This window comes from Tetrao urogallus, assembly GCF_951394365.1.
Source record: "Tetrao urogallus genome assembly, chromosome: 2".
In the NCBI taxonomy this organism is placed as follows: Eukaryota; Metazoa; Chordata; class Aves; order Galliformes; family Phasianidae; genus Tetrao; species Tetrao urogallus.
In genome coordinates this window covers 105,491,556-105,518,941 of record NC_136814.1, presented here as the reverse complement: position 1 = coordinate 105,518,941, position 27,386 = coordinate 105,491,556, and the positions used below count along the sequence as shown (strand labels likewise).

At 43.9% G+C, this 27,386-nt stretch overlaps 2 protein-coding genes across 2 annotated transcripts in view; both read right to left on the bottom strand.

The window, feature by feature from the left end:
- Positions 1-466: 466 nt before the first annotated feature.
- Positions 467-14,900, bottom strand: LOC306958818 (serine protease 55-like; the record flags this gene model as incomplete). The annotated part of the gene is given in 9 exon segments (XM_079550404.1): positions 467-772; positions 11,123-11,130; positions 11,133-11,196; positions 11,200-11,214; positions 11,303-11,427; positions 12,730-12,977; positions 14,301-14,490; positions 14,638-14,842; positions 14,844-14,900. Coding segments are annotated over 9 exon segments (1,218 nt in total).
- Positions 14,901-19,042: 4,142 nt separating this feature from the next.
- MSRA (methionine sulfoxide reductase A) overlaps positions 19,043-27,386 on the bottom strand; it is a gene marked incomplete at both ends in the record, with an annotated part of 265,675 nt that continues 257,331 nt past the window's right edge. Inside the window, one exon of the mRNA XM_079550033.1 lies at positions 19,043-19,207. Within this exon, the coding sequence (XP_079406159.1) occupies positions 19,043-19,207 (165 nt within the window). The remainder of the gene's footprint in view (positions 19,208-27,386) is intronic.

Here is a 27,386-nt window from a genome sequence, read left to right as displayed (position 1 = left end):
TCAGCCACATGGTTTGATTTTTGGGTGGTGCTGAGTGGAGCAGACTCAATGAGCTTTATGGGTCCCTTCCAACTCAAGATATTCTATGATTCTATGAACAGACAGTTAGCTGTAGGATATATTAACCCAGAGTTATCTCGTAGCTAAACTAATTTGCAACCGAGTGAGCTAAGATCTTTCTTAAGGTTTCAGCTCTCCTTGAGGTGCTGCATCTTGACATTTCTTCTGAGTTAGCAAACGACTGAGCCAGATGTAACCCTCTTGGTCTGGAAAATCTGGATCCTTGCTCTCTCCTTTCAAGTCTCCAGCCCTATATCACTCTCTAGTCTGAACGCAGCATCTCACTTGGCTGTCTGTATCCAGCTCAAAGAGATGAAGCATGCTGACCTGAGATACAACTTTATGGTTCTGAAGCAAAAGAAGAAGACAGTCATTCTGACCTTTATTATGTTTTGAAAAAATTGCTCTAGAATAATCCAATTGCCACTTGAGAAGCAAATAAAAGGACAGCAGACTCAAGAAACACCAGCTGAGCTGTGGCTTCAGAATGAACCTCTGTGGTACTCACAACATGTTTAGCCATGCCTTCGATTAAGAAAGGTTTCCCCGTCATGGCTGTCTCAGTCTTGATCCACTCATAGTAGTTATAGACAGAAGTGTAGAACTGATAATACGGCCTTGCTGCACAACTGTCTCCCCAGCTGATGACGCCGACCTGAAACCACTTCATGGTGTTCCAGTAGCTGCAAACCAGGGGTCCCCCACTGTCCACCTACAGCATAAGAAAGGCATTAGAGCAGAAGCAAACCTCAGGTCTGTCAGAACATCTGCATCTTAGACGCTGATTGGGAAAATCAAACTCCATTCCAAACTCACGAGGGACTCAAAATATCACAGCTTAGATCTGAGATTCCTTGTAGCATTTACAAGATCTCAAATGCCCTTTGCAGCCACCCTATAAGAGGAATACCCTATGAATATGGCCTCTGAATGCAACCTAATAGGGAAGAGAAACCAGCACAAAATGTACCCAGCCACACACAACACTCCTCTTGACAATTATGTACTGTACACCCATACTCTACATAAAGTAGTTTCATTCTACAGTGGGTTCAAATACTTTTTCTATCCTGTCTCCAGTACTTTGTGTGTGGCCAATAAGAAATTCAATGCAAACATGTTTCCCAAGACAGCCAACTTTCCTGGGGAATGTTGCCCTTCCAAATTTGTTCCCTAGTTTGAGAATTATCACACCCATGTATGGACTCCCTTGCCACAGCAGCTACAGTAAGCTAATCTGTATCAATTAATAGAGAATTGGCAGTATTGCCCAGTGCAATAGGGCAATACTGCGTTGGATACTGGAAAAAATTATTCTCAGAAATAGTGAGATCAAGTATTGGCACAAGCTGCCCAGAAGGGTGGTGGAGTCACTGTCCCTGGAGGTGGCCAAGAACCATGGAAATCAGAATCACAGAACAGTGGGAATTGAAAGGGACCTCAAGAAATCAAGTCCAACCTCCTGCTAAAGCAGGTTCCCTACAGTAGGTGTGGCACTGATGGACGTGGTCCCTCAGTGGGCATCATGGTGATGGGTTGATGATTGGATTAGGTGACCCTAGAAGTCTATTCCAGCCTTCTTGATTCTACGACTCCATGATTCTACGCACTAACTAAAGTTTGTGGCAGAATTCCTGCTCATTTTATCAAATGGATGATCAAGGCTCATCATGCATTTATCTTCCTTTTTTTTTTTTTTTTTTTTTTTTTTTTTTTTAATTCGACATGTGAACAGGAGAGGAAAAAAGCAAAGATAAAGGCAGAGCACATGTTTCTTCAGCATCCAACACTGTTTGCTTTGAAGTGCTGTTCTTACAGCTATGTGTCTGTACCTCAAACGGCGGTGTTGGGCCCTTTGCAAAGTCAGAATCTAAAGGTGTTTCTCAACTCTGTTTTGGCCAAGAACTGGTGTGATTCACAGTGACCCTACAGTGACCCTGGACCCAAGCATTATCAGTGCTCTGGGTGACGCCATCCTGTTTGAATGAATGAGCATCTTCTAAGCTGTGTGAGCAATTAAATTACTGGGAATGTTACTGCTAATTCCCTCAGGGTAGGAACAGGCCAAACTTATATGGTAGAAAAAGGAAGGCACTTTGAGCCTCCTACAGGAAGATGAATGAAGACGGAAGAGTGAGTGTGACACAGTTGTGGCTGGAAAGCTCTCATCAGTGACACGTTGGGGTGCACCATGTTGGTATCTCTTAGTATGAGAGGCGTGAGTACTGGCAGAGCCCCTGCACACGGAACCCCAGGATGACAGAATCACCAAATGGTTGGGGCTGGATGCACCTCTGGGTCCCTCTGATCCCTCCCTGCCACCAGTTGGGTCACCCAGATTGGGATGCCCAGCACCACAGCCAGGGGCTTTGGAAGATCCCCAAGGAGGAGACCCCACAGCTCTCTGCTCCCTGTGCCAGAGCTCTGTCATCTGCACAGCAGTGCTTCCACCATCTGCAGAATGGATCTATCTCACACTGCCAGTTTTGGAGGGCATCCACACTTGCAATGGATCTTTCTCCCAGGGCACTTACACAGTTTGACACCACTTTATTCCTGACACCTTGTGACTATCCCTAGGGGAAAATATCACACTTTATAGAGGCAGAGAAGGGATGGGATTTGCAAAAGGCAATGGCAGAACCAGGAGCCAGAGCCAGGAATCCCTATTCAAAGCTACTGATCATGCAGTTTTCCTTTCAAATGAGATGATTTCCCGTTTTCCTTCTTAGCTGTGTTTGTTTTGTTCTCCACCCAGTTGGTGAGGAAAGGGAGAGCTGCCAGCTGTGAAGAGTGATTTAAAAGCTTCCCAGAGAAAGAACTAGACAGTGCAAATCCACTTCTCTAATCCACACACTTTAGAACCCAAATCCTAATTCAGACACCTTTCCATGTGGACTGAGATGGTCTGTGCCATGTGTGCAAGAGGAGGTGCCACTTCTCTCAACTTCAGCTATTTAACTTACATGTCCATCAAAAAGAGGGATAAGTCATCCTTTCTACTTAATTATAGCAGTACCCCATTTGAATCAGGAGCCTGATTTTTACTGGGCTGAAGACAGAGAAAATAAGCGCCCAGCTCTTGGGCACTTCTGAATAGTCCTCTATCCACCTTAAGCTCTGAACAAATTTTGACCTCGTATTTTCTATCCTTGTGTAGGAGATAATGGCACAAAGGAATGTTGAGAGCTGCTACAATTATCTCACCTCCTTGATGTCTCCAGTTGCACTAATTTAATAAATGTTCAGGTTAATTACCCTGAAGACTGAAGAATGTCTTGAATCCCGGTGGTCAGCAACGGGCCAGATAGCTACTCCTGCTCTTCAGGCCCACAGGCAAGTTTCTGAACAGCAAAATAACTGCAAATAGCATCTTCACTTCTGTTGCATGTTTCTTATCAACTGGTGAACTAAGTGAAAGGCAACACTGTCAAATCAGATGCTGCTGAACACACGCCTTCCACAACAATGTGTTAATCCTCCCATTAGGAGAGGTGAGAACAAAGATATAGCAGCTGGTAAATAATTCTGGGTTGTGTCAAAATTGTCACAGACTAAGAAGGCACTTTGTTCACTGAGGCTGATAAAAAGTTTTATCCTTTCAACCACAGCCAAAGTCTTCTTGTGAACATAAAGAGCCTTTCTGCTGACTTTAGTGGGCTTTGGAGCAAGAGCTTAATCTTGCCTTCGTATTTGTATTTGTGTCTGCAAAATGGTAATTGATCAGAACAAACATATTCAGCCACATAAATTGTCTGAGCTGGGAGAAGCTCTGGGGGAGGGAGATCAACCCATCTGATACTCATTAGATTGATGCACAACCCTTGCGAGTCATTGCTGGTTTCATTTTCATACTGTAAGCTCTGCGTAAATTGGAGAGAATCAGCATGTGAATAAGAAGATTTGCCATTAGAGCTGCCCTGGCTGCAGGAAGTAAAGACTGTAGCAAAGAGAGAATTTCTTCAGCTGCTTCTCTGTGAACAGACAATCTTTAAGGGAATGTAGAAGAAAGGATGCTATGGCCATTTTTTATCATGCAGGTGTCAAAGATAAATCAGGTAACACAGGGCACCTGGACTTCTCTCATGGGATCCCTCTGAGATCCCAGATGAGAGCCTCCACCTGCTCCGTCCCTCCATTTCCTCATTGGAAAATGGGGGAAGAAGAAGGCCTTACTCTCCACAGGGATGTTCATTAGCAGCCATGGAGGCAGTGAGTAAAGGTGGCCATAATGCATCTGACCAAAGACCCATGGGACTCAGACTCCTGTCTCTGACTGATGTCTGTAGCAAGTGCTTGGGAAGGAGAATGAGAAGCAGGGCAAGTGCTTACAGAGTTGTATTTACATCACAGTGGTTAATAGCCTTTAGAGAGATCTTTGTCCAGGAAGTTACCTAATTGCTTTTTGAATTCATTTATCCCTTAGGATGAATACCCACAACATCCTGGTCAGTGAGCTCCATAGTTTAATTATCTGCTGGATGAAAAAGCACTTCCCTCTCCTTGCTTTGAGTCTGCCGCCTGACACAGTCACTGGATTCCCCATCCTTCACATGGTTTGAACGACAGTGACAAGAGAAAAGCCTGTGCTGTTCATGACTTTAGAAATCTGTGTCATACTCTCATGTGACATCTGACAAGCCTCCGAGTCGTGCTCTGCTATCTCCCTTCCTGCAAGAAGCTGTTCCATGTCCCTGCTCTTCCCACTCTACTCCCCTTTCTAACACTACCTTCCTTCTCAGATGTAGTGGATGGGAACTGCAATCAGCACATGATGTAGGCCTCCAAGATTACTGCCCTAGTGTAATACGTGTTTGTTTCACTACCTGTTCCTTTCCTAATAACTCATTATGCTCTTGTTGCCTCTTTGACCTCTATAGAACCTCGTGCTGATGCTTTTGAAGGACTATCCAGAGTCACTCTGAGATCTTCCTACATGGTAATAGCTAATTTAGAGCCCATTATTGTATGTGTACAGCTGGAGTTGCTTTTCCCTGTATTCATTACCTTGCCCTTATCAACAATGAACTGCATCTGCTTTTTTCACCTCCAGACACTGAGAATAATGAGCTCCTCCTGCACCTCTGCACAGTCCATTTTAATCTTGACCACTCTGATTAGTGTTGTGGCATCATCCAGCTTTGCCTTCTAAGTCCTCCCTGAACAGCACAAATCCTTGCACGGATCCCAGTGGGACCCACCTCCAGAGCCCTTTCTCCCAACAAACCTTTCCTCCATGCTGCTTCCCTTTCAAACCAAAGCCCTTCCACTTAATGACAGCTCACTTTCTGCATGAGCCATGGGTGAGAAATCTCGTTAAAAGAATTTTGGGTATCTTGGTTCGTTATATCAGCTAGATCACCCTCTGCCACATGCTTGTCAACTCCTTCAAAGAATTGGAATCTATCTGTGAGTCATGTCTTCCCCTGAAAGCTGCTTGACTCACATTGCATAATTGAATGAGAAGAGGCTGCTCTGAGTCATTGCACCTGTCACCTCACTCCAAGGACAAGTTCTCACTGGGTTTTCTGTTCAGTTGGATACAGAGATGTTCTCTCCACCAACCCCCCCCTCCTCTCCCCAGATCTCCATCCGAATAATGCCGGATCCCATTCATGCAAACCAAGCAGCTTCAGTTTGAGGGACAAAAGACCAAAACTCCAGTAAAGGTGTGGGGCACCACGAGCACCTTTTGCCATAGGAAGGAACAGCTTTCACAGATGGAAGAAATAAGTCACTACAGCTTGCATGTGTTCACTTGCCTGCCCATATGATAAAATGATCAGTTGATGAAAGCTCTACCAAGCCATGGGACACAAGAAAATATTCCAATTCTTATAAGCTGCATATCAAAGCACCCTTTAGAAGCAAATGTAACAGATTGTAAAAGCAAAAATGTCTTTCAACTGCTTTGTTCTGCTTTTTTTTTTTCATAACACCATCCTATTTAAAATTATCATGCTCTGTGGAAAAAAGAAAAAACTACCCTATACCTTGACATGATAGCAATTGTCCTGTGGTGGAGAATCTATCATGAAACATGTGAGTGGGTAACTCTCTTCAATATTAAGGTGCAACTGTAAAGCAGTACTGTCTTGTCAGTAACAACTTAGAGTTGAAATATGGCTAGCTTCCAAAGCCAGACCCCAGGAGACCTTTTATTGATAGAAAAAAAAGCCTATGACCTCAGACCTCACACAGATACTCTCCACATCTACAGACCACAATCACACCATCATCCATCCACCTCTTAACAGCTGCAGGGTTTGAGCAAGTTTTCTTGTTTTGTGGCCTTTGCCTCGTTTCTGTGACCATTTACCTGCATGAAGCCAAGTTTCATTTGCAGACCTCCTTTTTAAAAAATCCTGTTTCACAAGTTTTCCTTCACAGTTCTTGAGCCTCGTTAGCACAAGGATGAAAAGGCTTGTAAAATGATGCAAGAGTTCTGGTCACTACTACATGGTTTACCTCTCACTCTTAGGCACAGTGGGAGGGCAGCTCCAGACAAATATCACAACTCCAAGGGGATTCCAGAGCAAATGTCAAGCTCCCCGCCCAATCATGTTTTCACCACTGGGGTATGATTCAAAATGGGGACAGCTGGATGCCATGAGGATATCACAGAATCACAGAATGAATCATAGAATGACTTGGTTTGAAAGGGATCTCAAAGATCATCAAATTCCAACCCCGCTGCTTTGGGCAGGGTTGCCAACCACTAAATCAGGCAGCAGGTCAGGCTGCCCATGGCCCCATCCAACCCAGCCTTGAGCACCTCCGGGGTCTGGGTAACAACATGGGGCACCCTGTGCCAGGGTCTTACTGTCTTCTCTATGAAAAACTTCCCCATGGATCCTGGAATATCTAAGACTATGCTGGAGACTTCCTTGTAGGGAACTGTCCTACCTTGGAGCCGTGTCTTCACCTGTGAACTTGAATGATCAGTGCTCCTACAGGGATTTACCTCATCTTAAAACAGATGTTTGAAACAATTCAAATGAATCACACATCCAAAATCACTTTTTTTTATCCCCATTAATAGAAATATGACTGGCTAGTTGCAAATAGCTGTAGAAGAGACATTTCATGTTATCAGATAAATCTCACCAAAGAACTACTGTTATGGCTATAGCTACATGGTGCGGGAGGCCTTAGCATCCCAAAAGCTACAGAGCCATTCAGAGAATCCCAGAATGGTTGGGATCAGGGCACCTCTGCATCCCTCTGTTCCCCGCTGCCCCAGCAGGACCACCCAGAGCAGGGTGCCCAGCACCACAGCCAGCTGTTTTGGCAGATCCCCAAGGAGGAGACCCCAGAGCTCTCTGCTCCCTGTGCCAGGGCTCCGGCACCTGCCCAACACAGCATGGGAGGAGGGAACAGAGAAGATGAATTGGAATAATCCTACAGCCTGCTTCTGGTCCCACAGTGGTTCACTCTCCTTCAAGTCTGTCCTGGGTCTGAAATGTACATTAAATGTGACATCCAGCAAGACAAGTGCCATCCTAATCACCACATCTCTGAGCAACCTCCACAGAGCCTCCCTTGCAGAAGCTCTCTGAAACATAATTGGGTCATTTAATGAATTTTGTCTGGGTAGGCAAGACATTGAAGAGGCATTTGCTTTGCAAGTCCTTTAAACTCTAATTATCACTCAAGTTACTATTGCATCAGGGCCTAACAAAAGGTGCTTGAGGAAGCAAGGAATTAGACATCAATTAAGGTTCATGAGGTCATGGAAGACACATAGCATACAAAAAAATAACACATGGGCCACCTCTAGTATCTGTTCTTTAGCACTTGTACTCCATGAACATCCGTTAACGCTAATGATTATGACTAAATAGAACTATAAGTCAATTATAGATCCTGTTAGTGTTAATTCATGGTCAATCTATATATTTGTCTGAAGAACCGCTTGGAAATTGGTATACGGTAGATTTTTCTTTTTTAAGTGAATAGATTTTTTTTTAAGTACAAATACTCAGGAGCTCTTCTATTTTATCTCCTTGGATTACTATTGGAATACAGTCAGTGATCCACAAATTAGTTATGCTCTAGTAATACTATGATGGCAGCTAATGAAACAGTGTGAGCCTTTCGATTCATGACCTGTGCCACATATCAAGAAGTATACCAAGTTTTACCAGTAGAATAAAACTTTTACATGACACTTTGGTGAAGATATCTGTGTGGCTCTGGTTGCTCATACAAAACCATACAAAATCCATCACACAAGTGGTACACAGAGTAAAGGTCAAGCATGGTAATCTTCTGGATCCAGGTCAGATCATGAAGACTTACAGCCTGTGGTCTAAACGCAACTTTCCCATCTTAGTCTAAGTCTGGGCGTGAACAAAGGCACCCTTCTCCCTTCTATGTCTTTTTCCAGGTACATGGGCAGGACCTACACTTAGAAGCATGGACAGGAGACTAAAATATAAATGGAGTTCTTCTTCTATCACCCCATCTCTTAGTGTTTATCCAATCCCATCCAACAACCTCAAACCCCAAACCAAAAGCAATGCTACTAATCCCATCTGGGTCCCCCAAAATTCAGATGCATGTTGGTGTGATAAAGTAAGGCTTCCCACAGAGCTGTCCAGAGAAGTCCCTCTCACTTTGTAAAGGACTTAGGCATTTTGAGATTTGGACTCTTCTTCATTTGAAACAAAACCCAGTCTGTGGAAAAGAATATCTCGATAAATTGGACTTGGAGCAGTATGACTTCCTGCAGAGCATCATCATGTTGGGACCTACTCTACCACTTCCTTATTCAGCAGTCTACTGTGAGCAAAACACTAGACTTCTGTACCAGCCTAACAAGGCCAAAATCACAGAATCATAGTCACAGAGCCATAAAATCATAGTCAAAGAACCATAGCATAGTTTGGGTTGGAAAGATCATTTAGTTCCAACTCCTCTGCCATCTGGTTCCAACCTTCCCCACCCAAACCCTATCAATGGAAACCATCTACCACAAAATACTTCCCCTCCAGAAAATTAGAAAACTCTGATGAGAAGTCACAGAATCACAGAATCACAGAATCACCCGGGTTGGAAGGGACCTCAAGGATCATGTAGTTCCAACCCCCCTGCCTAGCAGGGCCACCAAACATACACATTTAGATCAGGTTGCCCAGGACCCCATCCAACCTGGCCTTGAACACGTCCAAGGACGGGGCATCCACAACCTCCCTGGGCAGCCCGTTCCAGGGCCCAACCACTCTCCTTGTAAAGAACTTCCCCCTAATCCAACCTAAATCTTCCCTCCTTCAACTTGGATCCATTTCCCCTAGTCCTGCTATTGTCAGCCCTTTTGAAGAGTTTACTCCCCTCCTGGGTGTAGGTTCCCTTCAGGTATTGATAGGCTGCAATGAGGTCGCCCCGCAGCCTTCTCTTCTCCAGGCTGAACAAGCCCAACTCCCTCAGCCTGTCCTCATAGGGGAGGTGCTCCAGCCCCCTGATCATCTTAGTAATGTCATGTAACTTAGTAAGTCATGTCACTGTTTCACCCCTGAACAGCCCTACTTCTAGCTTAGCATATATTCTAGTCTTGTTTTCATTATTTCAGGTTGCATGTCATTTCTATCGGGCCAAACTTCTGCTAAAGTGGGCACTTGCTGGGTTATGAGCATTATTATACATCCAATCACTCTGTTCTTTGACTGCTTGGAAAGCTCACATTTCTAGTTCATTTCTCAGACTACTCTAACATTACTGTAGATCAAAATAGCACCCTTGTCAGTTTTCTGAATGCAGCAGATTAGTTTTGCTGGGTACAAGTGCTCTTGCAGTTTCACCAGCATAATTCAAATGCAGAACTTAAGGCTGGGCTGGAAAGTGCATTCTTTAATCATGTTAATGTTATCCTGTGGCAGTTTTCTTCTTACATTTTTGATTGAATTTAATGGAGGTGAAAGTCACTAGATGAATGGCTTCACAGGCAAACACTCTCTGGCTAATCAACAAAAATTATTTTCCAAAGTAAAAAAAAATAAAAAATAAAAAAAAAATAAATCAAAAATATAGATTTTGCAAAGCAAAGCTTCTCCTTCTCTACCCAGCTATGAGCAATCCACACCCCTGTTCCTGCTGCCTGTACCTTAAAGTCAAGAATCTCTTTGAGTCCTGGGTGTTATTTCCCTCAGTGAAGGATTCCTACAGGATGAAGTTGTACAAGTTCAAGTGTCTGACTGTCTGTCCCTTTCCAAACACAGGCACATTTCTAAGAAAACCCTTGCTCAGTAGAGGAGAAAGGTCTTAGCCCTGTTCCTATCATGGTAGAAGCTACAGGGAGAGCACTCAGAGAAGGGGCTGGAGGTCAGACAGTGTGAAAGCAAGGGGTTTTTTTTTTGGCTCTCAGATTTTGACATCATTACAGCCATTCTGTGTGTGGAGCATGTTCTGAGGGCACATTATTCTGTGTGAGGTTTCCCCATTTCTAGACATTCCACAGAATCACAGAAAGGATGAGGTTGAAAAGGATCTCTGGAGGTCATCTGATCCAACCAACGTTTGTTTCAGCTCTCTCCCCTTAGTAGTCCCTTATATCAAATACTACTCGAGCTCCATAATTTAGCTTCAAAACTCCATCATCCCATATCACTAACCTACTGTAATATGTAAACTAGTTAGTTTTGGAACCCACAGACAAACCTGCCATGCTATCTAAGGACATTTCTGTCAGCACAAAGACCAGCCTTTGAAAGATTTCTAACATTCATAGAATCATAGAATCATTAAGGTTGGAAAGACCAACAAGATCATCTAATCCAACCATCAACCCATACCTATGACCACTCTAGACCATGTGTCTCGGTGTGACATCCACACTTGAACACTTTGACTCCACATCTCGCTGGGCAGCCTGTGCCAATACCTCACAAGAGAAAAACTAAACACTCCTGGACTCTTCTTATCACCCACTCTTTTTGCTTTGGCACTCCTGGATAGACCTGCCTGTCTTCTTTCTGTATTTAACCTGATAACAGAACAGTGCTGCCTGTACCAAGGAGAAAGCAGACCACACTTTGCTGAGCTCCCACCTGCATAAAACCACCACTGACCTCCAGGAGTACCACAGTGTTTGGGTCTATGTGCACTTGCTGTACACCAGATAGGCAGGTCCTTGGCCTTTCAGCTTCTTGCCCTGGCCTAATGCAAAGAAACCTATGAAACCACAGGAAGCGTGGATGTCCTTGTGCCCTCACTGGCAGCATGGCCATCCTGGGGGATGGTTTACCTGGCAGGATCCTTGCTCCAGCTCAATGCATAACATATCCTTTGGTAGCTTTGGTATCTGGTCCAAGCACTCCTCCCGGCTGATGAGCTTCATCCTCGCTTTCTGCAGCATGTGGGATGCTGACACTGCAGATGTTAAGCAAGTGAGAAGAGAAGGCTCATCAAAATTTATACAACCTTAAGGAAGATAGGACTCAAAGGTAATTTCTTAAAAGACAGAAGTTTTTCATGCTCTTTTTCCAGCTAACATGGAACCCTTTCATAGAAGCGGACAGAAATTAAAATGGTTTAATACAGGAATCTCCAGGGAGGTGGCTATATGTCTAGTTGAAGTCTAATTGACAGCAATCAAAAGGGAGTCAGGCTGGTGACACTCAAGGTAACATTTCAGTGATGTCTACCTACAAAAGTCAAGAAAGCAACCATGCTTCCATCCATGCTAGAACAATAGGCTATATTTTTGGTATGACCCATGCCACACCAATGCATGTCCCACTTGCCAGTCTCAGCTTTTCCAGTTTTTCCTCTGAAACGTCTCCCAGGCAGAAGGGCTGGGTGCCAGGGTTGGGTGTACTAACTTCCCACTGGGTGCAGTCTGGATGGCAGAGGCAAACTCAGCTTGACACATAGCAAAATAAGTCACACCATGCACCTGGCAAAGAGAACTTCACTGCAGGTGGAATCCTGCCAGAACAATTCCACAGAATTGCCCCTGCTTTTCTGTTTCTTAAGAGCATGTTACCTTAGTGAAATCGAAGACCCTCACAATTAAAACACAGCTTTGTGTTCTGATCTACAGTTATATGAAGTGAATGAAGCATAAGAAAGAAAATGCAGAGGTTCAGAGAGGAGACAGTAACTCTACAGAGCAGAATAGCAAGGATAAAATGGGACATGAGCTTCCTGCATCAGGGAAGGACTGTTAAAGCCCCAAGGCACCACTCTACCCACTCTGTCCTGATTACTTCTTTCCAATAATGAAATAGCTCATTAGCTATTTGGTGGTATTTGCTCGGGATAGGCATTTCGGGTCACAATCAGTGCTGGAGCTACTTTATTAGGGCTTGAATGGAACAATTAGTAATGGTAATCTACTTTTCCAAATATAGTACAAGAAGGGGTGGTCAGAACCATTGAATAACGTGTTTAATAAAGGCATCTTGCCAAAGGCAACCTTGAATCTTCATTTCTCTTATTCAACACCACTTTAGACCCAAAATAAATTTCCCAGCGTGGTTGGAAATTGCCTTACTTTGAGTGCTCAGAAAGTCAAGGAAGAAGGTTGAGCTCTTGCAAAGCAATGGTGGGTTCTAAGCTTTCAGCTGGAGCATACATGCTCATTGTGGGTAACCCCTCCCAGAGGGAGAACATCTGCTTTAAGTGGATGAAAACCTCCATTAGCAAATACATCTCCCTGCACCATCTCACCTGCACCTGTCATTCCCCATCCAGCAACCCAGCAGTGTTGCCATGAACTGATGTCATCCATGTAGGGAAAGCAGATGGGGATTTTCTCATTGCTGAATTCAATGGGATAGTTGAGCATGATGAGAGCAATATCGTGCTTCAAGGTTATTCTGTCAAAGTCTTCATGGAGGATCAACTTGCTTGGCTCACGTACTTCCAGTGGGAGGTCAAGGTCAACTGCTCCCATTACAATCTTAATATCTGGTGGCCTTATAAACATACAAAAAAAAAAAAAAAAGTATATGTATGAGCATAAAAATATGCATAAAAATAGTATATGCATAAGCAAATGGAAAGGTGTTGTGTTATAAAGGTTGGTGCCTCCTTTCCCTGAGCAGGGTACCATAGTGCTCTGCAAATAGCAGGGGTGGGTTAGCTATAAATATCACAGAAATCAGCCCTCATTTCCAGGCAAAGCTAATTTTCAGGTGAAGTGGAAGAAGAGGTAGAAAGTGAATGCAAGCAAGTTCTAAATAGCCTAGCTAATGAACAGATGGGGAGATCTAGATGTTCAGGATAGTTGTGCCCAGGGCTGGCTACTCCATGACTACACTGTGCCTTGTCAGTTGCTCCAGGCTGTGGTGCCACAGGTCATTTGTCACTGAACAGTCCTGGCTCTTGAACCTGCCTTATTTTGGAGGGCTGGAGTCTGTTCCATTGGACACTGCATGAGTTAATTTGTCCAGAAACTGCTGGATTAATGTCAGACTACCCGTAAGGTAAAGGTGTTTGCTATATGATACCAGTGTAATTTGGGACTTATGATAAATTGGAGTGGAATATATCTCTTTTTACAAGGTACCCCAACATGTGCTGATGTACAGTTTGGGGGGGGCAGCAGAACAACTTCATGACCATTTACAGAAGGATGCTCACACCATCCTTCAATATACTCGCCTTCTAGATCTTCTGGATTTCTGCAAATTCCTGTTGTAATGCCACCTGTGTTCAATAGCTGGTCTTTTTTTCTTTCTCCAAAGAAAGAAAAACTCTCAGAGTTCTTTTCCTGGCTCCACCACATATATTTTGCACTTGATCCCAAGGACATCCTGAAGAGCAGCGTTATCATTCCATCATACCTGAGCAGTTCTTTTTGACTCCAAGTAGAGCAGAGAGAACAGAATAGAGTAGAAAGAAAGGATAGGATAGGATAGGATAGGACAGGACAGGACAGGACAGGACAGGACAGGACAGGACAGGGTAGGGTAGGGTAGGGTAGGGTAGGGTAGGGTAGGGTAAGGTAGGGCAATACAATGCAGTACAATACAATATTTGAGTTGGAACCGACCTACAATCATCTAGTTCAACTGTCTGATTTCTTCAGGACTAACAAAAAGTTGAAGCACATTATGGACCAGCATCTCCCTACCCAATTCCCCTCCTCAGGAAGTTGAAGAGATCAGCAAGGTGTCCACGCAGCCTTCTCTACTCCAAGCCAGACAACTTATATGCCCTAATCCTCTCCCCTAAGCCTCTACCCTGCAGCCTTTTTGCTAACTTTACAGCCCTCCTCTGGGCAAAGAAGTACTCACACTTCATCTGCAAAGCAATGGGCCGCAGTCAGGATCCACAACGCACTGATTATGCTGCCTCCACAGATGTGTTTCCCATTGCTCTGGATGCTCACTTGCCATGGGAACTCTCCAGCCTTGGCATATTTCCCACCTGTGATCCTCTTGCCAGTCCACAGAAAGGACTCAAAAGATGGTCGAAGGCCACACTCTGGGTACAAAATAAGACGTACTGCTCACATATGCCTGCAGCACTGCCTGTGCTACTAAATTAGAAGGGAAAGATGCAGGTGAAAGAACTGATCCTTGATCATCCTTACAACTTGTTCAAGGAATGAGACAGGAGCGCTGCATTTACCATTGTGTGAGTATGCAGACTGGGTAGCAGCCATTTTGATTGGCTGGTGACTTCTGAAGAACACATAAGCTCTGGAAAGACCTTCTGCATAGATGCTGCTGATTAGAGAAGTTAACACCCAGAAAGTAAAGAGAAGCATTTTCATCCCTCTCTGGGACCAGTGCTCTTCACAATATTCAGGACAGTGATGCTTCCACAGCCACATCCCTCTGACAGGGGCAACCGGGCTGTGATATCACACTATTCATTTGTCCTGCTGACATCACAGTTGAATGCTACGCTTCTGTGACGATCATAGAATCATAGAATCACAAGGTTGGAAAGGACCTACAAGATCTAGTCCAACTGTCAATGAGGGAAAGCTCACACAGTTGCTTTAGTTATGATAGAGATTAGTCAGTACTCCATCCTGGACTGAATTTCATGGAGTATCACAACAGTGGATTTCTTGGGCTGGGTTCTGTAGGCCTTCATTCTCAAACCATCTTTTTCTCTCCGAAGACTTTATTTGTTGGTCCTGCTTTGGTTTTCATCTTTGAGAAGTGCTGGAGCCTATCAAAAGTTGAATGAATTTTCCCCTATGTTCAGACCACCTCTACATTATCAGAAGTAAGCAGCAGCTTTGTGGTAGGGCCGGGTTCAAACAGTGTGAATTCATAGAGTCATAGAATCATAGAATGGCCTGGGCTGAAAAGGATCACAATGATCATCGAGTTTCGACCCCCCTGCCATGTGCAAGGTCTCCAACCAGCAGACCAGGCTGCCCAGAGCCACATCCAGCCTGGCCTTGAATGCCTCCAGGGAATTACAGAGCCAAAGATGCTGAGGCACCCACTCCCATCCTTTCAGAAAACTGTGTACAAGAGTGGCTTACGAAACAACACCCAGCTTAGAAAACCAATCCATGAAACTGCATCATTTCTCCTTAACTAATTTTATCCTCCCTACTGTTTGTACCTCCAACAGCAACTGCAAGAGTTCAAGGCCAAAATTCCTCTGTAGAAAATCTCCACTAAATAAGGAGAGAGGACTCAAAAGAAGTCAAATTCAGACCTGAGCTCAGTATTAAGGACAGAATGGTGTTTTCTCCAAACACTTTAATGATACAATAACTGCACCAGTGAGTGGGGGGCAAGGGAGGGGAAAGGACAGAGGAAACCAGGTAACATCTTATGAGCATCAGAATGATTCAAAATATGACATGTTTTGCCCTGTACAATGGAGCAAACCAAGAGTTATCCCGCTGAAGCCTGAAATGCACCAAGGTTAAAAATGCATAGGAAGAAAGTCAGACTTTATTTTCCTTTTTTTTTGCTTTTATGTCACCCCATGCCTAGGAAATTGGGCACAAGTGCTGGTTTCCTTGACAGTGAGCAACGAAATGATTCAGAGGTAAACACTAACAACAAATAGGTGACCAGTTCCTATGGCAACTGGAAATTCCAACTGTGATATGGACACATTTTGGGCTGTCTCCAGAAGGAGCCTAACATGGCAATCCTGCCAGAAGCAGCTCCTTGCAAACTTGCCCCAGGCATAAGCCTCTTAAAAAGAACAGTTATCATTGAGCTATCCAGTGAAATGGTGTGGATGTGTGTCTCTGCATCCTCACTATCTGGCCCTCAGAACAATCTTTACGTGTTCCTCTGCCCAGAATTGCCACATCAAAATGAGCTCCTGCCAATCTTCTCCAAAGAAAAGCAAAGTTGCTCCATTACACATCTCTGAGAACACACCAACACCCTCCAAAAGTAGTGATTTGGGCAGCTTCCAAAATAGGAAACGAGAGGCTGAAGGCCACATCTCTCACCAGTCTGAGAAATATCGTAAGCAACAAGCTGTGTAGGTGGAATTAACATATCTCCATCTTTCTCACTGAAGTTGTTTAACCTAAGAGGACATCCCATAGCACGTATATATGTCTCAAAAGATCCTGTACCCATACAAGATATCCCCTGCATTGCCTACATCCTTCATCTCCAGCTTTTGGTCTTTTGAGATCCCCCAAAATGAAAGGCTTTGTCTCTTTCTGGCTGCTCTGCGTTCTATACATGCAGATGCAGTCCCACATCTTATGTTTGCACAGCACCTACCATAATGAGCTCTGATCTTAGAATCATAGAATCACTAAGGTTGGAAAAGACCTCTGAGATCATCCAGCCCAACTGTCCACCTACGGATATTTCCCCACAAAATCTTGTCCCTTAGTACAACACCTAAATGTTTCTTGAACACCTCCAGGGACAGTGACTCAACCACCTCCCAGGGCAGCCCATTCCAGCACCTTACCACTATTTCAGATAAAATTTTTTTTGTAATATCCAACCTGAATCTCCCCTGATGCAAGGAGGTCATTCCTCTCACTAGTTACACAGGAGAAGAGGCCAAACCCCACCTTTCAGGTAGCTGTGGAGAGCTATAACGTCTCTTCTGAGCCTCCTCTTCTCCAGACAATCCTCAGCCATTTCCCGTAACACTTGTGCTCCAGACCCCTTACAGCTTCATTGCCCTTCTTTGAACACATTCCATGGCCTCGATGTCTTTCTTGCAGTGAGGGGTGCTGCTGAGTACAGAGGGATGATCAGTTCCCTGCTCCTACTGGCAGGATATATCTATTTCTGATATAAGCCAGGACACCAATGGCCTTCTTGGCCACCTGGGCACACTGCTGGCTCATGTTCAGCCAAGCACTGACAAACCCCACCAGGCCCATTTCCTCCACGCAGCCTCCCAGCCAGCTTCTCTGCCCCAAGCCTGTGGCGTTGCCTGGGGTTGTGGCCAAAGTGCCAGACCCAACACTTGGTCTTGTTGTTCTTCATCCCATTGGCTTCTGCCCACCTATCTAGCCTGTTCAGATCTCTCTGTAGGGCCTTCCTAATTTTTCAGGCAGATCAATCCTTCCTCACAAGTTGGTGTCATCTGCAAACTTACTGAGGATGTGCTCAATGCTCTCATCCAAATCATCAGTAAAGATATTTAACAGGACAGACCCAAATACCAGTCCCTGGGGAACACCACTTGGACCAGCCACCAGCTGGATTTGACTTCACTCTCTGGACCTGGCCCTCCAGCCATTTTCTTACCCAGAAAAGAGTGTGCCTGTCCAAGCCATGAGTCTCTACGAGAATCTGTATGAAGAAGAGTCTCCAAGAGAACTGTGGGAGACAGTGTCAAAGGCTTTGCTGAAGTCTAGGTAGATCACATCAGCAGCTTTTCCCTCATCCTCCAGACGATCGCTCCATCATAGGAGATCAAGTTGGCCAAGCAGGACCTGCCTTTCACTTTCAATCCATGCTGGCTGGACCTGATCACCCAGTTGTCCCGCACATGCCATGTGATCTCACTCAAAATTATCTTCTCCATAATTTTTCCTGGCACCGAGGTCAGGCTGAGCGGCCTGCAGCTCCCCAGATCCTCTTTAGGAACCTTCTTGTAGATGGGAGTCACAGTGGCAAGTCTTCAACCCTTTGGGACCTCTCCAGTTGACCAGAAAATCTTGGTGGTGACATCACAAGCTATTGAAGTACAAATAGCTAATCATGGGAATAATTACATTACAGTACACCTAGCATACTCCTCTGTAGTGTCATGCATAATAATACTGATTTTAAAAAGCCCTGGTGTTTAATTAGTAAGCTGCAGACTTTTCTAATATTTGATACCTTTTCCAGATCTACCCAGACATATATTTAGAGCCATGGAACACACTGGAGATAGCATTTTTCTTTCCTGCCTTTGTAATTTATTGTAGTGCAGGAAACCAAATTGATTTCTTTCTGTGTTTGTACATTTTTTTGGAACTGTCAAAAGTATCACATTACAATTTTTACTTTTTCTTACTAAGATTGCTTCAGAAAATAGGCACTATAGGTGATATTACACGTTGCAGCAAAAGTGGAATTGTGAGAGAATTACTGATCTTCTAAATTCATCATTCTCAAAGACATCAAATTACAGGGTTGTGATAGCTAAGATGAGCTCAGCCATGTCTCCAGAAGTCAAAGCTAAAGCATGAACAAATTCATCAATCCAAGAAAATAAGTATGCCTATAGACATTAGCTATGCAAAGTGCTTAATGGGTGCAGCCACCCCATAATCCATCCCTTTAACAGCGTTTCAAGCCAAACTTTAAGAAGTTTCTTTCCTCTCTAAATTTCAAGCTTATGAGGAAACCAGGGAACTGCACAGAGCAAGAAGCTGCATTGGCCAGCAAGCAAAATTTCCAAATCTCCTTGGCTTTTAATGTCATCGACCAGGAAGCTGCTCAGATTACAGCAAGCCATCCCACTGGGCATCCCAAATCTTGATGTGCTGATGCTGTGGGTACCGGAACACCTCTCATTGCTGTCGGCCTTTTCAGAACAACCCCCTAGAACAAAGCACTGGGGGTGCCATGAGCACAAGCTATTTCCTGATCCCGATGGGGCAGGAAATCCCCGTTCCCCCGAGGCCACAGTATCCGTTGGGGTTCTTGCTGAGGTACTGCTGATGGTAATCTTCAGCGTAATAAAACTCCGGAGCCTCCCGGATTTCTGTTGTGATGGCACCAAAACCGCTTTCTGTCAATACCTGTCAAGAGACAACATGGAGATCCATTAGTGGTTTGTTGGTTTCCCTGCTGATGAATGACATACGGTTTCCTCTCAGAAGGAACCACAGGCATCTCTCAGTGCCTGGACCACACTTACAGCACATTTCTGAGAGCCTTTCATCCTTGTGATTTCTCTAGAAGAGGTTGTGGGCACCAAAATACGTGTCGGAGAGAAGGGGCAGTGCACCCTTCATTTTTAATGGCTCATTTGTTTAATTTGCTATCGCCACACGTTTGTTCTCTTTATGAGCAGTACCAGGGAGAGATGTGGTGCCATCAATACAAGTGGAAAAGAGATGTGCAAGGCTTTGCAGGTGTCCAAGGACTTCTCTTGGCCAATGTCTCAGTTCTGAAATACATTGTTCAGCCAATAATGCCAAGAAAAATTTTGGGATGAAATTTGAGCCCCACTGACAACAGAGGGAAATAAGAACATTCAGGCTCTTTTCACTGTCTCTGCAAACCCTTCCTTCAAAATGAATGATTCCATCATGAACAGAAAGGTATTTTTTAGACAAATTGTGTCTCATTTCTGAAAGAAGATCTGCCAGTGAGTGGACCAGTAGCAGCAATCACTTTGCAGGGACAGGAGAAGGAACGTGGGTGGGAATTTCAAATTAGACTGAAATTTCTTTCTGATATCCCTATCTGAATTCAAAACTCCTGGAGGTTTTCTGATAGAGGAAACTTCTTTTTCATATGAATTGCCATGTCATTTTACCTACTGAATTTTTCATTTCTAAGGAAATTGCTAAGCACCAACCTTTTGGAGCCAGTTCTCATCTCATCTCAGTGGGGACTGCTCACTGCAGTCCATGATAATCTTATAAGCACTTTAATTGGTGTCAGGCTAGTGTTTACTGTTGTAAAGTATATTTCTAAAGCCCTGGACATTGGTAGATCTGTGTTGCTGTCAGCCAGAATTGACAGCAAGATGGGCTTTAAGAAGAAAGCATTAGCAGATAAGCTGATTACCTGACAGATGTGTACCTGACAAATCTCGTCATATTGGCAATAAAAACAATAAAAGGAAGCCACCACGTCATAAAAGCAGACCTGGAAGGACCTGCAGGAAGTCATCCAATCCAACTTCCTTCATCACAATACAACTCACAACAGCCAGCAGACCTTTGTCTAACTACTTCTCAGAGATCTTCAGAGATGGACATCCTTCGGGTTACTCAGCGATTGCATTCCAGTATTTTCCATCCTGGCCTAGCCAGGATTAAGCCCACAGCTTTCATTTAAACCCACTATTTTGGTCAGACTCATCATGAACACGGAAAGGAAATCATTCCTTTTCTTTTTCCAGTGGTCTCCTACATCCCTGGTCACTGCTCAAAGAGAAGGATGACAAGTCAAGAAAGTATGTAAATGAAGCATTAGCAAGTATTTAAACATTAAAAGGTGATTATTTGGGGCCAAAGGGCCTTAAAATACCAAACAATAGGGCTTCTTAGCTCTTGCCTCAGTATAGCAGAGTACTGATACCATTGAGGAGTTAGCTGCCAGACAAGGCTGACACCAGTCCAATGCACTCCGGTAATTCCACTTCCTGGAGACACATTTGGCTGTATTCAGCTTTCTATCAGGGCTTAAGTAATAAGATTACAAAATCCGTGATGGACTTGCGTGGGGAGCCCTTTGATTCAAAACCTGACATCTAAATTCTCAGTGCAGATAAGGAAGTTGTGGACTAGCTAAGCAATGCTGTGATCCCACATTTGAGCACAGAGATAACAAGCCCTATTTCACAGGATTCCAATCTTGTTTTCCCACATCACTGAACGATATTTTTCATCTTCAGGACGGGTTTTGTCCCAAGGGAACCAGGCTACTACGTGCCAGATGTATTAGCAAAGGAGATAAAAACATGAAGTCCTGTATCACAACAGATTGGCAACAACCGACACAAAGAGATGTCAACACAACTGCTCTAAGGAAGCTGTGTTTCACTGGTTTCCTAACATTTCTAGCAAAGAAAAGCACTTTTGACATTATCTTCACCGCAGAAAGATGGCACAGGCTCTGTCATCATGGGCATTAGTCATTTACTTGCTGCTGAAAATGCTGCAAAATTGGCTTCCTCCTTGTCTGAGTCATGAGGATGCTGCTGGAGGGATGGGTATTTTTCTACTTGTTACAGATTTTTACCTGGGACTTTTCCATCATTGGCCTCATTTGTTTTTTAATTTTTTTTTTTCCAGTTAGAAAATCCATTCTGTTCAGTAACATACCACGAGGGGGCATAAACATCATTTATCCCTTTCAGAATTACTAACAGCCTATTAAAACGCTGCACGCTGAATAGAGCAGAAGCCCAAGACAACTCATTATGTTGCTCTTTGGTCATTAGCAAAAGATACCGGCACTGTTGTCAGAATCAGCGGGAACCCCAGGCTCCAGTGCTTTGCCAAACACTACCTTGAATGTTTTGATTTTAAATGGGAAAATATTTTCCTCTCACTGACTGTGTCAGTGCAAAGATAAAAACATCACCGGGAAAGATGATGAAGTTCATGATGTGTTGGCTCTGGCAGGTGTAAATCAGCACACTCTTGATTGATTTCCTGCCGCCAAGGCAGATGTAATTTGACAATAATCCTGTTCTAGCAGACTTTTTGGTCCTCGATTTTTAGTCCACACAATTCCCAAGCTATCCAGTGTGAGCTCCCAGCACCATGTGGCAGCCAAAAGGGCAGCTGCAGCTTTTGCATGCAGAAATGGGAAGAATCGAGTGAAAGAGAATGTAATTCTCTTATAATACCTCCAGGGAGCTCATAGATGCCTCCTCCTTGGAGGCATTTAAGGCCAGGCTGGACAGGGCTGTGAGCAACCTGGTCTGGTGGGAGGTGTTCCTGCCTACAGCAGGGGGTTGGAAGTAGATGCCTTTAAAGGTCCCTTCCAACCCAAACCATTCTATGATTCCATGATAAGATTCTATAATCCACCACTGGGACCTTTCAAAGAGTGCAGGAAATTTCTGAAGTACTCTTGGATCATTTTTCCCCCAGATATCCCACTACAGTTAAGATAGAACTAACTCATTAATATATTCAAGGGACTTCTGTGGCTTTCACAACTCAAGAGATCACAGTGGAAGAGCACAACCATCCCCTATCTGATTACAACCCAGCCCCGAAAAATCTTGCAGGTTTTAGAACAGAAGCCAAACCAAACCCTGCCCAACCAAAATGGATGAAGAGAACACAGTCATTTTGATGTTTGGGGTCGGTCGTGGAAGACAAAAGCCTTGGAGCCTGCACTGGGAACCTCAGCACTACCACTTTTTTAAGCAACTTGTACTTCTGGAATGTGAAAGGTTTTGTTTGATGAGTTTTGTAATTTATTAGAGCCTGCAAAAGTTTGCTTAAAACTTGTTGCCTGGCCATGTCATTACACAGAACAGCCTCTGCCACAAAAAATAATTCCTACTCGCTCTTTGCATAGGGATCTTGATTCTCTGCCTTCATTCCGTTCATTCATTTCTTCTGCAGGCTTCAGGGGCTGAGGCTGTTTAGACTCCCCACCCATAACTCAGGTCAGCCTTCTTGCCCTCTTCTGCATCCTCTCTGGTTCTATTTTACCGCCTCATTGAGATGGGGTGACTGGAATTGCACTCTATACAAAATCACCACGGATTTACTCAGTGCTGCACTTACATTTTCTCTTTCATTCCCCGTCTCTTTCCCAGAAATTCTTTGCATTCCACTTGCCTTTCTGACCTCTGCTCAGCACTGAGCAGACGTTTTCAAAGAACCATCTGCAATGGCACCAGGACTTATTTCGCGGGTTAATTTAAACCCCATCATTGTGACTGCACTTGACTTTCATCAACATGGAATTTCAGCAGCTATTTTATTGCACAGACATTTGATATCGTCAGGTTCTTCTGCGGCTTTTTGTCGCAATGCCTACTTTTGCTTACTTGGAATAACTCTATGCCATCAGCAGATTTCAGTCCATCACTGATGACGGTCTCCTTTTTTCAGCTCTTTTATGAGGATATTGAACTGCACCAGTTCCCAGGACAGATACCTGGTAATCTCCTTTCATTGTGAAAACTGCCCTGTTATTTGTATCTTTTATTTCCTATCTATAACCAGTTATTCAAAAGAAAAACTTTCCTCTTAATCCTCAGCAGCTGTCTGCCTTTTTCTCAGCTCATCTCTTCAAAAAAGCGTATCTGCAAGACACAAGTTGCCTCTTCTAAAGTCACATGGACTCTTCTCTGAAATGCCACATTCTGTGCATGTCCATCAACTTCTGATACCCAGCCTGCACTGTAAAATGTCTTTAATTCTGCTGGATCATCTCAGAGATGCTCACCTTCCAGCCCTTTGCTAGCAGGTCTAAGTTAGATCACTGTTTACCCACAATGCTGGTGTGGAAGCCCCTTCTAATTTATGTTCTTTTCCTACCTGTAGCCAACCACCACACGTCCATGTGTGTGCATTGATCTGCCACCCTTGAGCAGCTCTACCTTGAATCTCTTTTGTAGCTTGTACTTGAGACAGTTTCTCCAAATTGTAACCATGACGCAGTGTGGGAAACCCCACATTCCTCAGTTGTGAATATGGGTGTGAGTAATTTTGCTTTCTGCTACGGTGTTATCTGTGTCATGTCTTCTATAGACAGCTCAAGCATCCACAAGCATAGTCAGTCTCCAGAACTGAGATGTAAAATACTCAACTTTCATAAGGAAAACACATGAGTGAATTAGTAGTGGTTTTGGACTCATAGGCTCAAAACCACAATGGACTGCAGCAATCAAACCCTATTATTTTCCCATTTGCACTATGCCAGTTGGCTCTCCAACCATCTGTCACCCAATCCAGTACTCACAGTCCCATCTCAGCTGCAGTGTGAGGTACCCACGATGTGCAAACACAGTTAGACAGATTTTAAGGGACCTCCTACTCTTTGGCATAGAAAGTGTCATCTTCCACATGTTCTTACTGCCTCACTCGAGGCCTAGCACTAGTCACTGGGGTGCACTGCAGACTGCATGTCAGTGAAATCAGTTTGTTTCACTGGCAGCACTTCTGCTCAGTTATGCCTCATGATGGGCTGTCCTTCAGCCAGGGAGATTGTATGGTAGTCTGCCAAGGAATAAACCAAACTAGTGCAACCAGAGGGTTGTTCTTCACTTATTCCCAAGCAACAATATTTAGCATACGATACTTCTCCATTTGGATTTGCTGCTGCCCTCCGAATTGACATTAATTGCTGCTTCATCTTTTGGTAGCCAGCTGATTACAGTGAGCCAAAGTATGTCAAAATATTTAATCATTTGACGTACCAGCATGGCAACAACACATTCAAGGTGTGTGGCTCCTTGTTTATATTCAGATGGGAGCAGCTAATACTTACAGAGTGCTTTAAGAATTTGGGATGAACTGTGCCATAAAGGCCAGATACTCTTGCACCTCCAAATACTTGAAGGAATAGACTTTAGTCACTGATGCTTTGGTATGTTGTGCTGAAACTGCATGGCTCATGGAAGTTTAGAGGATGGGTTGAACCCACTTGTAATTTTGACAGAAAAAGCTTTAAAATTGGTTTTGTTAAGTGAAACCATTTAATTTTCTGAGCAGAAGCATTAGTGAAGCAGTGGAGTATATTAATTGGTTTCTAGCATTCTGTGGCTTTTAATAAAAATAGCATCATCCTTGTGTGATTCACTATGCTCTTTAGAAGCAAGCACACACTCAGCTTCAACATGCAGGTTGTCTACTGCCTCAACAAGTTACATGATGCCACTGTATTTCCAATGGGCCCTCTAAAATCTCTGCGCTGGGGTTGAGGTTGGTGATGTCAGAGGTCTTCTCCAACCTTCATGATTCTGTCATCCTATGAATATTGAAATTCACTTCTCCTGCAAGGCAGACTTGCAGTGAGGATCAGCTTGAGGAATTAACACAACAAGTAGTGCAAAGCTTCAGCACTGTGCAATTGAAAGAGGATGTTTCATCTTTTCTTTCATTTGCCAAGTATCATGTAGCTATACCTCGTCTTCCCTTAGACAGCCTCTCTGCAGAGATATATCTGATATATCATGTTAAATTGTTTCCTTTGTGCTGCCTTCATTTGGCTGGAGCACTGCACCGGTAAACATTCGCCTGCTATTCTAGCTAACATTATAATTCATTTTGTTGTGCCTGGCCCAGTCTTCTCTATGTCACTTACTGAGGTTGGTTTTTCCAATCTAATCAATGTCAATGACCTCTGCAGAGCCCTGCAATTGGCTGAAATAGTGCCTAGCTGGTAAAATCTGCATTTCCATCTGTGGAGGTGACCTCTTTTTGAAAATCAAGTTTTTACCCACAGCAAGCCAGCTGGGCAGAACAATGCTGCCAAGGATCCTTTCCTCTGGTTCCATTTACCTCTCTGTATAGGGAACTGAAAGGCACTGATGCATCCAATAGGTGCTGCAAGAATTGATTCACTCATGTTTTGCACAGGGCTTTGGAGTGCTGCACAATTAGCTAATGCTTGCACAGGGCTTTGGAGTGCTGTGTAATTTCTAAGTATTATTAATACCCTTGCAGGGAAGCTATCTAGCCTTGAGAACTTACTTTGCAATTGCAAACTGGGCAAGATTGAGGCTGGGAAAGATTTCGCTGGGCTAGCACAAATTCTGCATCCTTCATACCGTGGGCATATGGATTGAACAGCAGAAATGGTGAAACTCAATGGCTTCATATCTTTGGACTTTGCTGTGGGAGAAAACTAGCTGGTATGTGACTACAGGATAAATCTGGAGGCAAATCATCCTACAGGGACCACACATAACCTGGTCAAAGAGGAAAAACGCTGTTACATGGCTCTGTTGGAACTGTTTATATACTGTATTCTAGAGCAGCACAGGGAAATTGCAGATAAGAAAGAAATACAACAGGCACTTAGAAAGATGATGGTGCAAAGTGCTAAGCAGTGGAATCTTGATTCTAATCTATAAAACTGCAAAACCGACTCTGTAGGAGCTGTAAGCCTATTGGAAAAAAAAAACAACAGAGCACATCTGAACCTAAATGGAGACACAGCCTCACAAGCCTTAGGGGAAAACAGTACGTATATAAATATATATATATATGTAGTCTGTTTTCTTGGTTTGAAGATCTGCTCTCTCTGATAAATACTTAGCTTGAAGGAAGCTGTTGGTCAGTCATCCCTGCCAGAGGGGAAGGAATTGCTGGGCCTGGATATATGTCAGACCTGCCAAGGTAAATCACTGCTGGCCGATAGCCTGGATATTAACACAGCCCAGGTGCCAAGTGGATATGCTCTGAAGCTGCAGGAAGGATCAGAGGTGCAGTTACTCTGATATTTCCTCCTCTTTTACATTTGAATATGCTTCCTCATTGCCCACAAGAATCAGCTACTCCAGCTGAAATGGCACATTTGTACAGGCAGACCTCTTTGCATCTTCTCGCACTGCAAAAAGAAAAATGGTGAAATTGTCCTACATCGTATGAAATGAAGCTGACAGGGACATAAAATCTGCAGTTCTATTATTTTCCTTTTGGAAATGAAAAGGAAGTTGTGTCCTGCTCTCTATCGTATCAGTCTAATTCTGGATTGAAAGTTTTTGCTCCTGATACTGACTGGTATAATAGGACCAGCTTGACCTGCAGTCTTTACAAGTTTGACCTGCAGCACAGAGCTTCCTGAACACCCACCTTGCCTTCTCTTGAGGGATGGAAAATGAAAGTGAAGAAAGGCAGCAGGGGGCATTTAGGAGGCATAGGAAGACAACATCAGCAAAGATAAAAGACATTCTTGCTCAACTAGCGTCTGGGAACTAATTAGGTGTTGAAGGAGACATTGAGAGAGTTGGAAGTTCTGTTTGTCTAGACAATTTTAACGTAGCCAAATAGCCTTTTACTGCACATCCCGCATGGATAATTGATGATGGCTAAGAAAAGATATGCCCTGTTCTGACTTGCGGGGATCTAAAGGTAAAATCTATGCCATGGTTTGAGATGGCAGACTGCTCTTCACTGAACATTCATCCATTACCTCATATTCCTGAAGTGAAAAATGGCCAGTCAAAACCAAGATGTGGACACCGGTTACAACCCACATACAGAGCACTGAAGCTCAGTGCAGAATCTTCTAATCAGTGCAAACATGAGATGGTATCTCCATGTAAAG